The following is a 14436-nucleotide window of genomic DNA, read 5'->3' as shown; positions in this document are numbered from 1 at the left end:
GTAGTTTTAAAAGTTGGTAACGCGACATAAGAATAATTTCTGTAAATCCACATCAAATAGATTGTATTGGATCGTTTTTATAGGTTTTAACGGAGTCTGGGCCTTTTTAGAAAAAAGCGCTTCGGATCGCAAAAGTTCGGTAACCGCTTACTGACCTTACTCCGACTTGCTGCTACACTTTTCATACTATTTATACTGTTTATATTGATTACTATGCTGTTAAAGGTATAAAAACAATAACAAATTCGATTTTGGCTTTTATTAAAAATTTTTGTCGCCATTTTTAGTTTTTACCAAGAATTGCCTTCTTCGTGGAGCAATTTTCGAGAGAAATTCTCTCGTCTATTGTTACGTCACAAACACGAAAAAAATAAAGATAGATCAGCTAAGAATCTCTGATTATACTTTCTGCATACCACTTAAGTTTTTGCATGATCTCCGTTTAGCTAAACTAAGATCAAGCAAAAACTTAAGTATACTTTCTGCATACCACCCTTAGATTAAAAAAAATTGCAATTGGTATTTAAGGGTACATGTAAAGCATATTCAATCAATTTTTAGCTGTACCGCCTCCTAGTTTCAATTTATTTACAATACATAATTTTAAATCTTGAATTTGGAATTCCTATTTTAAGATATTTGTTATTGAATGCCTTAGGAAATAAGCATCATCATTGTGTTTTGTTATTTCTATAGATTCGAATGTCGCGCCATCATCAGCTGGCAGTGGCCAACAACACTTCGTTCGCCAACATGAGTGAACAGATGTCCGGATCCGGTTCAACGGTTTCAGTCACAGATGACCGGTCAACGTCTAATGACTCGCTTGACATTGTCAGTACCGGTCATCAGAGGGAGCAAGAGAGAAGAATGAAAAAGAAGTAAATTTATTTATTAATGAATAATTAAATTTAGACATTTCGAAAAATTCGCAAGATTTTTTTTTGTTTTCCCAAACTGAATATATTTTATTTACCCCCATATTTATAATTTTGCAGAGTTTAGTTTTACTTAAAACTTTGTGATTACATAACACCCAACATTGAAAATACAGTTGGTTTTGTAACCTCCTTATAATTTACCCTTTTATATTTAAGACATGAAAACCTTGAAGAAGTAAGAAGATGTGGAACACCATTTGCTGCTTGGAATGGACCTACAGTTGTAGCTTGGCTAGAGGTTCTATCCTATTTTAAATGTTATATTTATCTTCTATCACATAGATTTAGATTGCACAGTGTGGCTTGTTTTCCCTAATAAGCAAGATACATAAGACCTGTTATTTCAAGCCTATTTGCATTCTATTTTTCATTTTACTATTAAAAACAGAGCTTAAGATTTGGTATTTCACAAATAATACTCGTTTTACAAATTTAATATTCAGAAATAATTTTGAATGTTTTAACCGTTTATTTTAAACCCCTCAGTTATGGGTTGGCATGCCTGCGTGGTATGTTGCAGCGTGTCGGGCAAATGTAAAGTCCGGAGCAATCATGTCGGCACTTTCGGACACCGAGATCCAGCGTGAGATCGGGATCAGCAATCCTCTACATCGACTTAAACTAAGACTTGCCATCCATGAAATGATAAGTTTGACGAGTCCTTCCGCCCCTCCCACCTCAAGAACGGTGAGATTTTGATAAACTGTTTTTTGTTTTTGTTTTTTTTATACATTTTTGGTATGGATTTTTGGTAAAAGTGAAACAGTTTTGTAAAACAAAATTAAAATAATATAGTTTTTATAAAAAAAATTTGCAATACAATATAACAAATTTTGTTGCAGTTTTAAAGTAATTCTGTGTATTTTATTAAACTACGCTACGCCCTATTAGCACTTATCAGCCTTCCAAAAACTTTGACGTAAACGCAGTACGGATGTAATATAAACATTGGTGTAGAGGTGATATTTTCATAAAATCTTTAATCGGTTAACCCTGATAAATTTACATGCTGGATACTCAGACTACTGGCAGTGTGTGGATGACACACGAGGAGGTGGACAGTCTGACAAATCAGATTCCACTCACGGTATTCCACACTCATTATATAAGTGTCGCTTTGTCTGTATTTACTATCTATGTGTGATTGCACTTGTCGATTGCTTTCTTACTAGTTGAAATTAAAAATGTTTAAGAACAATACCTTAAAAAAAGTCATTAAAAAGCTTCTTTCTAAAATTTAAAAGTTTATTTGTTAAAAAGTTTTGTTAATATCTTTCAGTTTAGTTTATTTTTGTCACTTGTTCTTCGCACTCACTGCATGTGTTGTGGTCTATGAATGTTTGTTACGACATAGAATGCAATGAATGGTTGTTTTCATGTACTGTTGGGGTTGTTTGAATAATCTTTTTTTATTTTTGTGCTTTCTGCTTTGGAGGATGATGAGGCTGGGTGGGCTGAGGTGAGCTTTATGTGGAAAACAACGATTTGAAATAATCGTTCCGGCTTTAGGGATATCTTTACACTTAAATAATATGAACGCAAACTATTTAATACAGTGTGCTTTGCAAAAAAAATAAAAAATTGTATTGCAACTATGGCTTTGGGCTGATTAATATACACACATTAAAAGACTAAGAATGCAAATAAACTAAACTAAGATGTGTTTTGTTATCTCACAGACACTTGCGTATGGCGATATGAACCATGAATGGATCGGCAACGATTGGCTTCCGAGTCTAGGACTTGCTCAATATCGCTCCCACTTCATGGAGTGTCTTGTGGATGCAAGGATGCTCGATCATCTCACCAAGAAAGATCTTCGTCAACATCTTAAGATGGTGGATGGTTTCCATCGGTAAGGACATTTTCTCTTTAAAATGAATTTCCGAGTTATTTTTTATATTGGATGAGTTACATATACAGTACTGAGTTTTTAAGACCAAATCTTTAGGCCCAAAAAGTCGTTTTATTTTATGCTCCTTTGTCATATTTCATAAACTCTTCCAAGTTACCAAGTATGTAAGTAAGTTCAGTTGAATTTACAATACACTTTTTCATTTCAGCTCTAGTCTTCAGTTTGGTATTTTATGTCTGAAAAGATTGAACTACAATAAGAAGGAACTTGAACAACGCAGGGAAGAATCTGCAGATGAAGTGAAAGGTATGTTTACATTGAACTTGGAAACCTGTAATGCTGTTTCTGTCACAGTTAAGCACTTAACACTATCTGTTTAGTGTTTATTTAGTTCTTTGCCTATAGGTTTATCAAGTGGTTCTTGTAACTTGGTAATCAGTAAATTATGTTAGCTATGTTTAGAAATGGAATTTCCATGAAATACATGCTTAGTTGTTAAATATTTAATCAGGGTCTTTGAAAGTTTCAGTAAGCAAGTTTGTTTGTTTTGTGTGGAGTTTATAATATATATTGATTTGTATACTTTACCATGTGGACAAATTATTTTAAGACATACATATCAAGATGTCTGTAACTTAACTGTGGAGTAGATTAGGTTTTTGCACTATCTTAACCGTATATGTCATCATACAGTTTCATTATTACTAAAATCTCTTGTAAATATAGTGTGCTTAAATATATTCCAATATTTTTATCAGATGTCTTTGTATGGAGCAACCAGCGAGTAATACGCTGGTTACAAGCTGTTGGTTTGCGTGAATATGCTGGCAGATTATCAGACAGTGGAATACACGGTTCAGTAATTGCACTGGACAACACATTTGATGCTGAAGCATTCGCGTTGGTACTTCAGATACCAAATCAAAACACGCAGGTGGTTGAGCTGCTCATTGCTTAAGTATTTATGCAAAACATTTGTTTCTGTTGTGTAGTTCTTCTCCAAAGCAGAAGTTAAAGTTTTCTTTGCATAAAAATGTTCAGAAAATTCATTGCAACTATAGCTTTGAAATTAATATAGAAATATAATAAAGACTTACTTAAATAGAATGCAAATAAGAAGCTTTAGAAATTATTTACATGCTATTAGGACTATAATCTGTTTTCCAACTGTGCATGAAAAACATATCCAAACTTTTTCAGGCACGCCAAATATTGGAACGAGAATTCAGCAACCTTATTGCTTTAGGAACAGATCGACAATTAGAAGCTGATGAAGTAAACTATATTATTCTTAAAGTTGTTACTTAACAACAGTTGGTGTACATTAATGTACCTAATTTATTTTGCTTTTTATTTTTTGTTTTTTAATTCATTTTTTGTATTTATTTTGCTTGATCATTTTTTAACAGTCAGACTCAAAAAACTTTCGTCGCAACCCGTCGTGGCGAAAGAAACGTTCCCGTCCAGCAGTCGTCACCACTTCCCCTTCTACTATCGCCGGCGTAAACGCTGACTCAGTAATCGTCGGTCAGAGGCTTGAAAACCACAACTCGACGGGCTTCAGTGGGGCCGTACTTCGACCCGCGAGTCCATTCCGACCACCCCATCATTTAGTAGAAGGAGTTTCCACTGCGAGGAGGGGAGATGGTGCGTTGTTTGTTTCATTTTACTAATTTTGCCTGTTTGTTGCCCGATTTTGGAGAATTGTGAAGTAAAACAAAAGAAAGTGTTTATGTGTATTATATTATTGTATTTTTCGTTGCGGTTGTATATAACCTCCCAGTTGTTAAACTGTTCATGCAAGCATGTGTTGTATTGCTCGTTGTTTTTGCACAGATTTGAAAAAGAAAAAGAAAAGGTGATGAATGCTTCCACCGTGTTGCTTGTGCATCCAAATGCACCGGTAAATTTTTTTTATTTTCAAACATCATTCGATATACATACACCTCTGCATGTTTTTAGTTGGCTTGGTCATAATATTAATTTTAGCTTTAAAAGCTGCAAAACCTTAGTTTAAACTTTTAGCATTTTAAATGTAATTTAACATAACTAAAATCTGGACTTTAAAACTGATCTTCTGTCATAAAAATGAACTTGAAAAAAAAATTACTTTGATGGTTTAAAACTTAGCCCCATACATGTGTTTCTGTACGACCTCATCAACTTATAACACATTGACACATGGAACGTTGATTACAATACCTGACTCAGCAACAGCAGTAGCTGAGTTCAAACCTTATATATATATATATTCATCTTAAGGCTCCCACGTTGCCATAACAACCACGTCATCATCATGTGATGGACAAGTTCGATCCTTCACCTGCTAGCAGCTCCCAACACTCAAACAAATCCTAAACGCTTTGGTCCCCATGCGCGGTGGTCGGACGAAGACCACACGATACGGTAACGCCTGGTGATGTTTTGTGCTTGCCGAAAACGGGGTAAGGTCCCTTTTTATTTTCGTTTTGTTTTTCGTTGAGTTTTTAGCTGCCCACAAACTATTGGAGCCGGAGGAAAATTCGGTGCTAACTTACCACTGGTATCTGTCCTTTTAACCATATGGTACTGGCCGTTACTTCATATATCAGTTTAGCAACCATGCACTGCCATTTTCACTATTCTTCACACATTAATGTACAAATGGTACACCATAAAGCAGGCAATGCTTACATATTGGCGAATGACAGCACTACCTCCATTGTTGATTTTGCCAACCTTCCAAAATATTCGCAACTCGCTTGACTCTCTCCTGTACGTATCGTATCGTCCATGGTTGCGAAAGCAACTTCGTTTTTAACTTTCTTCTGTGTTTGGTATGTCCCGCTTTACAGACCGATGCAGTATTAGGCCCCTTTCTGTAATTCGTTTTAAAACTGTGATCCAAACATATTAAGTCAATGCAACTCGCAGTACCGAGGTGCTATCTACTGAACCAAAAGCCATCCATTTTGTGCAAATGCAGTTAAATAGTCTCTAAACCCAATGTATTCCAACTTTCGGGGCGTTTTAATCCAACTCTTTCTTACCATTTGAATAACATCATGGACCGCCATGAAAGATAATCGTATTGTGCTCCATCGTTGGTGCTCTCTCCATCTTTCTTCCTTTTAATTTAAATGTTCAAGTATTCCATGTCTGACTTTGCGGTCGGTGGGCCGTATATGTCACTATACCAACATTTCGCGCAGCAAGTACGGTTAAATAAACATCACAAATATATATATAATTGGTATGTACTCTTGTACGTGGTGCTACACATAGTATTGCTGTATCAGCGCCTAAATTAGTACAAGGTTTAAAGTAAACACACTTTGAAAAGGAGTGTATAAAATAGCAACCGTAACTAGTAAAATAAAAAAAAAGTTTAAAATAAACATAGGTTGCATAATGTGTAGATAAGTAATAACAAACTTCTAAATACACGCTACAGCTAATTTCAGAGACATAATGAAGAAAGGTAAAAATTGTAAATTAGCGTAAAAAATGAAGTTTTCGGCATCAATTGGCTGCGTTAGTCCTCGTTCTATTAGGCGTTTCACAAACTTCGTGAAGGGTTAAGGCTTTTTTCCACGTCTCCCATACTTGAAATATACGAGATGGAACATCTACTGTTTTGAAATTAATATTCCCCCACAGGTGCTGCATTAAAGCTTCGTCTACTGGTGCGATAATTGTCGCTTCTTCCATTAATTTTTCATCTACTCGTTCCGAGCGCGGTGCGGGCTAAAAACAAAAAAAAACACAATTAGGGTAGACCAAACGTTATATCACATTTAGTAGCTGATAAGCATATTGACGTAAGTAAGCGCCATGTATTTTTTATTCATTCCGGAACCTACTGGTGAATATACAAGATATATATATTCATTTTACCATAATATTCCAGTCTCCTTTTCCAAGTTTTCTTCGCATGAAGCCTGTTATCCAAACATCGTCAAGATACAAATGGTCAGTTTTTCTGGAAGCTTCGTAAAGTTTCGTCACCATTTTAACAGGAGCTGTGTATAGCCCACCTCGGCAGTACGTCGGCCACGTTTCGTTTGGAAACAGTTCTAAAGGCATATACCACTTGCTTTTCGGGTCACGGGCAGGCTTGTCTTTTGGCTGGTAACTGTACATACACACAAGGGGCAAATCTTCGGAACATGGTCGTTTTCCGCTCGCGTTGTTGTTTCCTGGCCGCATCAGGTCGTTAAAATATTCGACCAATTTCGGGAGATTTAGCATCACGTCATCATCCATAGAGTTGTACAGCGACTCAGGAGGCATGTTCATGGACGCCCACTGCATACCGGCGAGGACTTTTTCGGGCACAGATCTATGGAAACAATTTGCTTTATGATTCATATAATGAAGTTCATGCTTTATTTATTAAATGAAAAGCATCATCTCGTAAACCCCTAGGATACTCAATCAACTCCCGCAGTTATGTGCAAAACGAAATAACGTGTATAAAAACTTTTCTCAATATACAGTAGGTTGGGGAAAATGGGACACATTTTCATTCTATTTTCGCGTCCTATTTGGTAGCAATTAATGACATTCAAATAATTATAAAACCATATTCGCACGACTCCCATATACTGTTGTTAATTGTTTAAAACACGGTAAGGATATCCGGTTATTATTTGCTAAATGTGTCCCATCTACCCCCGCCCTACTATGAAAGTATAAATATTCGTTTATATAGTAGGGTGGGGAAAGATGGGCCACTCTTGGCAGATAATATCTAAATATCCTGATCTTGTTTTAAACAATTAACAACAGTCTACGGTAGTCGTGAGGATAATTCTCGTGAGGATAAAAGTTCTTTAAAAACTACCACTAAATGATGGGACAAGAAAATAGAATAAAACGTTGTCCCATCTTACCCCACCCTACTACAGATAAGTTACAAAAAAAGCCAAGGCTTACTCAGCTGTGTCATTTAAGTTGAATTGCAGAAGATCACCATTTAATCTTCCTTCCTCTTCAAGTTGATTTTGCAAAGATGCGTTTCCGTTAGTAAGGCCGACGATAAAAACAACCTCGAAACGAACTTTGTTCAGAACTTTAACGGATCCCCATGTTTTCCTGATTGCTTCTCGTCTGTCCCGATGCCCAAGAGAACTTTTTACTAAGCTCACCATAGACCATAGCACCGATTCTGTTGGATACTCAAAACTGTCAACAATGCACACTACATTTATTGCAATTTGTTAGGTATCAGATGCTGTAGAAAAATTGCTTTTAATGCGTAAGCCGTAAGCGTGTCATCCTGTTGGCTAAATGGCGTGTATAGGTCGTTAAAACACCGAAACCGACTTACAAGATAGTTATTGATAATAACTTACGAAAATTCAAAATTTCCAATGCAAAACTATGTATACCCTTTTCAGTTTTACATGCTTTTCCTTGTACATCGTTCTCCACTGCCCAAGGAGTGATCGAAAAAAACGCCCGGTCACGTGGTATCTTCATTTGTTCCATGTACCGACCAGCAATAATTTTGCTCTCGCTCGCATGGACCAATTGTCGCAACTCCGCACATTTTTTATCTACAGGATATGATTAATATCCGGTTTTAACTAACTGTTACCAGCTGCAGAACTTACTTGTTTAGCAAACAATCTAAAAACGACCTACTCTGCTTAGACACAACTTGGTAAAATTTTGAACTGACCTCTTTGGTTGTCTTGTTGCTGTTTCGAATTAAGTACCAGTCGCGCAAGAGGTAAGTCTTTGGGCCTGTCAGACAAACTGTTGTTACATATTATATTCAGTTTTTTTCCTTTAAAAATTAACCGTATGGGTACAGGTATGATCAAGTCTATAGAAATCAATTCAGAGTGATTTCTATGTACTATGGGTATGATAACTAATGGTGGTGTGGTGCGTTTACTGTGGGATTGAACCACACTATGTGTGGGATTAAACCCTACTATAACGGCACTAGAACACAATACGCTACGCTAGGTTTGAACAATTGACTATACAAACATACGTCTTAAGGAAACCTTTTTTGAATACACGAACGTGTACAAATTTGCTCTTACAAAACACAGCGTAGCCTATAACGCCCGTTGCTAGTTTGAACGTTGGTTTGAACCCGGAAGAACTGTTAGAGGATTGTATTTCAGGATACGGTAATTTGGAGTGGCATAGTCTGTAGAGGCATTGCCTTTGTGTTTCCAAGAACGCCCGATGCGGTTTACTGGTGTCTACTAACTTTGATGTAACCATAATTTTAAACGAGTCAGACAGTAATTGTAATTGCTCGCAATAAGACAGAACTATACATACCTTGGCTGTATTACTGATGGTGCTGTCTTTTCTTTGTGTTGATATATCACATACCAAAACGCAACTAAACCAGCAACAGCAAGAAGTACAGATTTATTTACATGTATAAAACGTCGTGATTTACGAAACAGATACATGCTAATTGAACCTGAAAGGCCTTGACAAAAAAATAATGTTAAGTTCTTTACGCTATCTTAACAAAACATTACCAGTACCCACCTCTGAACACAGAGCTAACGATATCACCCTCTCGCAAAACCGTCTGAGCTTTGTCTTTCTCGTCCACTCAGGCGTAGGAAAATAGAAACTGCCAATTCCTATGAAATACTGTGTATAACTTGGTACGCGAGTGCTTTCCGAGAGACAGTTTCATTTTTATTATGCTTTTTGTAGTATGTAGCACATGTCGGTGGTGAAGTCACCCAACCGTCACAGCGTTTATTGTTATGTCTAAATAGAGCAATTGTTGACAGCCCAATTAAATGGTACCATTGCTGTAATCAACACAGTAGCCCTGATTCTTTAAAAACCTTCCAACTGTTTTCGCCTTAGTTACTTTTCTGAGATATATACTTGATATATATTCAGGCGTTTAAAAAGGGGGCAGGGTATATGTAACGCGGGATTCTTTTTTCAGTACCTACATTATACCGTCCAGTCTAAACGAAAAACCACTAGTACGTTTGCGGTGTATTTCTACCAGTCTAACGTAATGCGTAAGCGGCCAATCTACAGCGCCATTAACCAAGAACCGGTATAGGCGTCAATGTAGCCAAAGAGGATAGATTTGACTCTCGGGTATATTCATTCAGCTGTATGTTTAACTGTCAAACATATTCTGTTGTTTGTTGAACTCTCAGGCATATTCTGTTGTATGTTTATCTCTCAGGCATATTCCATTGAATACAATTACCTCTCAGGCATAGTCTGTTGTGTATTTGACTTCCAGGCATATTTTGCTGTGCATTATAACCTTGTCCTTAGGCATTTCTGTCGTATTACGCTTAAGAGATAAATACGTTTAATAGAATAGGCCTGAGAAACAAATATACAGCAGAATATGCCTAAGAGTTAAGTATAAAAAAATATGGCTCAGCCCACATGTTTTAGTTATCTACCGCCAAAGAGTATCGTCTAGGCACATGCGCAGTAGCGTCTCGGCGCATGCGCAGTAGTGTGTTGGCGCATGCGCAGTAGCGCCCGGTCAAATATATCAATCGAAACGAATACATCACCACACCGACAAAGATGGAATATTTTTCTTCTTTACGGGTACCAATTTAATATTAAAACAAAAACGTTTAGCTGTATTGTTCGACAGGATTCTCCAGTTCAACAAACAGCACGGCAAAGGTGGACCTTATATCAGAATTCGATTTTAAACGAATTAAATATTTTTTCAATTTTTGACAAAATGCGTAATAAAAAGATGCTCATTTTCATTTTAAATGAAACCATATTAAAATTGCAAGAATACGAATCACCAATCCAGTATCGTGTCGTATTTTAATAAAAATGTAGGCTAAAAAACAGTTCGATTTTGTGTTATAAAATTAGTATTAGATTGTGAGAAATACAGAGATATAGGCTGTGCTGGTATCATCGTTTCAAAAAGCTTTGGATAATGTCGGTGATGTTCGCGTCAGGTCAAAAGGGTCCAGTAGTCCAGTAAATATTAAATGTTAAAGTCATTGAAACCCCAAGTAGACTTTGTTAGGCCTATATGTAAAATCATTGTTAGGCGTACGTAAGATTGAACGCCAATTTATGTCCAAAACAACACAGCAGGTATATAGGCATAGTAACTTTGGATACAGGAAAACGCATGTTTTAAATTAATGGTAAACTTAGACTTAAAAAAATTAGGCTAGAAAGTTAAGAAAAAAACAACGGGTTTCTGTGCCTAAAAAAATAAAAAGGGTTCCAAAAAGGACAAGCAAAACTTTTTAGATTTGTTTAAACCCATTGCAAAAGTCACCGCTTTTTCTCAATGTTGGACACACAGTGGCCGTAGTTAGACTATCCGGTGTATCTAAGACTGTTATGAAAAATTTCTATGATGATATGAAAAATCCGGTGTCGTGCTGATATATTCGTTTTGATTGATACATTTGTACCGGACGCTATTGCGCACGCGCCGAGATGCCACTGTACATGTGCAGGAGGTCGGAACAAATACAATACGATTTTTTTTAAATTGTTTTTTTTTTTTCGATAAAAGTAACACGCTAGTGACCTAATGTTTCCTAAAAAAATATTATTAAAACATTGGTTTACATTAGTTTACACAATATTTTTTTCAAATTTGCAAACCGAAATAGACAAAAAAAAAGTTTAAAATAGTACCATTAAAATTATTGGTTTACATTAATTTACACAACAATTCTATCTAAATTTAATTAATTATTGTAAAAAAAACAAATTTAATTAGTTATTTAAAAAAAACAAAATTATAGTAAAAAATTGGTTTAAAACAGTACCATCACTTGTTTATTGAAAAATTTTAAATAATAATATATTATTAAAAATTGGTTAGCGCGCCTGCCTCTGACCAGGAGGCAATGAGTTCAACTAAGGCTTTTCGCTGCTACCATTTGTTGAGGGCGTATGTGTCCTTAGTTTTATGAGACAAACTCACACTGTACGAAATTTATTTAAGCCTTTTTTATGAACCTATAAAACTAGTTTAATCGTTTATACTCGCAAACTACAAAATTTCATCCGCTTTACTATGATTTAGCGAGCGTATAAAATTAGCACCTTACTATTGCGCTTTTTCTTACCTGTTTAAAAAATACTGTTTCTATTTAACATAGTTTTTTAATATTATAGTACAATGGGGGAAGATGGGACACTTAAGCACACATTGCCAAATATTTCCAAAATCAAAATAGATGACGGTTAAAATATAATAAAACACACGAGGAATTATTTAGCGATCCGCACAACAAGTGAAATTTTACAAATTCGAAACGCACAGGATAAGATGGGACAGTTTACAATCATTGTTAATTTTAATTACTAAGTGTATTTTATAAATAGGAATATACGTAAATAACACGAAATAATACTGTACGCTTTGAAAATTAGGTCTAAACGTTCTTTTTTTGCCCCACTGCTATAGTTTTTAACATGTTACCTATATACATTATATTATTGCATACCAATAGGTATTGATTGAACGTAATGTAATGTTCGAACATCAATGGATAAATATTGTATCCTACAAATGTATATGAACTTGTAATAACAAAAAATAATAATAAGTATTGATAAAGTTTTTATTTTTGCTACAAATTGGGTATTCCTACTCTGTTTTTGGCACAAGCTACTTCTCATAAATTATCACCAAGTCCAAATGACCAAATTTCGAATACATTTTTAAAATATTATCTTTTTATTATATCAGTATCTTATAGTTGAACAACCCCTGGGAAATAAATTACTAAATTAAAAGCAAACCTTTTAAAGTTTGGTAATGAAAACATACAAAAATACAATGTGGGGAAGATGGGACTCTAAATTGAAATATATTTACATTAGCAGTATTCTGCAACTTGTAGTTATAACCTACCGAATTTAATAGGCTGTGCTATAGCTTCTTTGCCATGTAAACCTCATATATATAACGTTAAACCGATAATTTGTTGTTGTTTTTTTTATCTCAAATTAAAGTCATATTGACCCCTGTCTATTTCTTCATGCTTATATCTCTATGTTTTTTTACAAAACTAAAACTAGTTTTATGAGACAAAATCAAACTGTACGAAATATTCAAGGTTGTATTATGAAGCTATGAAACTAGTTTAATCGTTCTCACACGCAAACTAAAAAAATCATCGGCTTATATAATTTGGCGAGCATTGAAAAATAGCACCTTACCATTTCGCATTTTTTTCCTGTTCAAAGTATACTGTTCTATTTTATTTTTTTAATATTTAAAAACAGTAATCAGCTTTGACGGGCGTTTTATAAAGTCGTGATAATACTGTCGAATAATTCTGTAACCTTGTTTTCCTGATTATCATTAAATGGGGGTCCGTAAAAAGAAAATTAAAAAAGTCTCGTCTGACAAAGTGTCCTATCTTCCCCCACCCTACTATATAAACAGTAATCGGTTTTGTCGCGCGTTTTATTAAGTCATGATAATATACTGTCGATTATTTCTGTAACATAGTTTTTTTCTAATTATTAATAAATGGGGGTTCGTAAAAAGAAAATTATAAAAACTTACAAAGCGTCTCAGTTCCCCAACCCAATTAAAGTTAGTAAATTAATTAAAATGCGCATTAAACTGATCTAAAATCAGTTTGTGAGTAGTACTTGCCTATTCTAGGGTACTATATTAATTATACTCAATACAGTTCTGCTAAATTTTAATCGAAAACTAATATTTCAGCTTGTAAACGTCGTGTCTCAAAGGTTTTTCACAAAATGGAATTATGACAAGCAATTAAGCAGTCTTCCTAACTTTAAACATATGTTGCAAAGTGTACGACGTAGGTCTTATAGTACTTTATTTGTAGTTCGGAGAGTTTCGCTAAGAGGTTTATGTGGCCTAATTTAGAACTAAATAGAGACAAAACCAAATTTATTAGCTCCACTTCCTGTTAAAATTATAAGCAAACACTATCTAATACGATAATTCGTCAAATAACTTATCAAAAACGTTATAAAGAGTTACCACGGCTTCTCTCAAATACGGTCCAGACCTGTTATGAAGTGCGCCATTATCTGGCATATTACTTCGTGTATTACACGTGGCTGCTTATTAGATCTATCGGCTCTCTTGTTTTATTTTATTTATTGTGCGAGATGCCAGCAAATCGTGATGACGTACAAGTTTTGGTTTTCACAGGTTTAATTTGCCCGTTTGCCAGACGTGTCTTCTTTCAACCGCGCTGGTTGTGATCGCAGTCAGACGAGCGCCATATTGTACATATGTAACATCTTGGTTAGTGACTAGGTATGAAAGTAAGACTAACATCAGTCTGTTTTGGAACGAGCGGAAAATGATCAACCGACAGAAATCGAACGTGTCCGATTATACACTGTACTGTTTTTTGTACATGAGTACAACCTTGTGCAACAAGTTTGTATTAAGTTCTTTGGGATTCCAATATCCTACAATATTTCAGGCCTGGCAGACATTTGTTTCTTTGCTGATAGTATTGCTATTATCAGGTAAAAAACGTTGTTTGATATTGTGGGAATGAGGTTTTCATCACTGTAGGGACATTAAAAAACTTAACAAAATCATCTACATGTTTTCTGTATAGGTAATCCACTGAAGCACATCAGTCTTTCTGAAATCATACCATGGAGTCCAGCAATGATACTTTATGCAGCTAGCAT

At 35.2% G+C, this 14436-nt stretch overlaps 2 protein-coding genes across 8 annotated transcripts in view; one reads left to right on the top strand and one right to left on the bottom strand.

Moving 5' to 3' along the window:
- LOC100186214 (liprin-alpha-1) overlaps positions 1–6018 on the top strand; it is a 21612-nt gene extending 15594 nt beyond the window's left edge. The window contains exons 24-35 of one of the 4 annotated variants that reach the window (XM_026838604.1): positions 697–881; positions 1098–1179; positions 1428–1628; positions 1963–2028; positions 2377–2400; positions 2621–2796; positions 3005–3102; positions 3555–3730; positions 3997–4071; positions 4206–4443; positions 4633–4699; positions 5059–6018. In XM_026838604.1, the coding sequence (XP_026694405.1) occupies positions 697–881; positions 1098–1179; positions 1428–1628; positions 1963–2028; positions 2377–2400; positions 2621–2796; positions 3005–3102; positions 3555–3730; positions 3997–4071; positions 4206–4443; positions 4633–4658 (1347 nt within the window). In that variant the 3' untranslated portion in view covers positions 4659–4699; positions 5059–6018. The remainder of the gene's footprint in view (positions 1–696; positions 882–1097; positions 1180–1427; positions 1629–1962; positions 2029–2376; positions 2401–2620; positions 2797–3004; positions 3103–3554; positions 3731–3996; positions 4072–4205; positions 4444–4632; positions 4700–5058) is intronic. The other 3 variants (XM_026838603.1, XM_018815706.2, XM_026838605.1) reach the window with 3 other exon arrangements.
- Positions 6002–10052, bottom strand: LOC100186990 (lactosylceramide 1,3-N-acetyl-beta-D-glucosaminyltransferase-like). 4 transcript variants are annotated; one of them, XM_026838608.1, is made up of 7 exons: positions 9301–10052; positions 9082–9238; positions 8462–8526; positions 8133–8336; positions 7714–7945; positions 6673–7117; positions 6017–6522 (listed from the first exon to the last, which is right to left on the bottom strand). In XM_026838608.1, exons 2-7 carry the CDS (start codon positions 9216–9218, stop codon positions 6298–6300), a joined length of 1308 nt encoding a protein of 435 aa, XP_026694409.1. In that variant the 5' UTR covers positions 9219–9238; positions 9301–10052; the 3' UTR covers positions 6017–6297. The 4 variants fall into 4 exon arrangements, with proteins under 4 accessions (XP_026694408.1, XP_026694409.1, XP_026694411.1 ...); XM_026838610.1 differs by having other exon boundaries at positions 8169–8336; positions 9301–10051; XM_026838607.1 differs by having other exon boundaries at positions 6002–6522; positions 9082–10052.
- Positions 10053–14436: the final 4384 nt, after the last annotated feature.

This window comes from Ciona intestinalis, unplaced genomic scaffold (genome assembly GCF_000224145.3).
Source record: "Ciona intestinalis unplaced genomic scaffold, KH HT000098.2, whole genome shotgun sequence".
NCBI lineage: Eukaryota > Metazoa > Chordata > Ascidiacea > Phlebobranchia > Cionidae > Ciona > Ciona intestinalis.
This window is presented reverse-complemented; position numbering and strand designations above follow the sequence as displayed.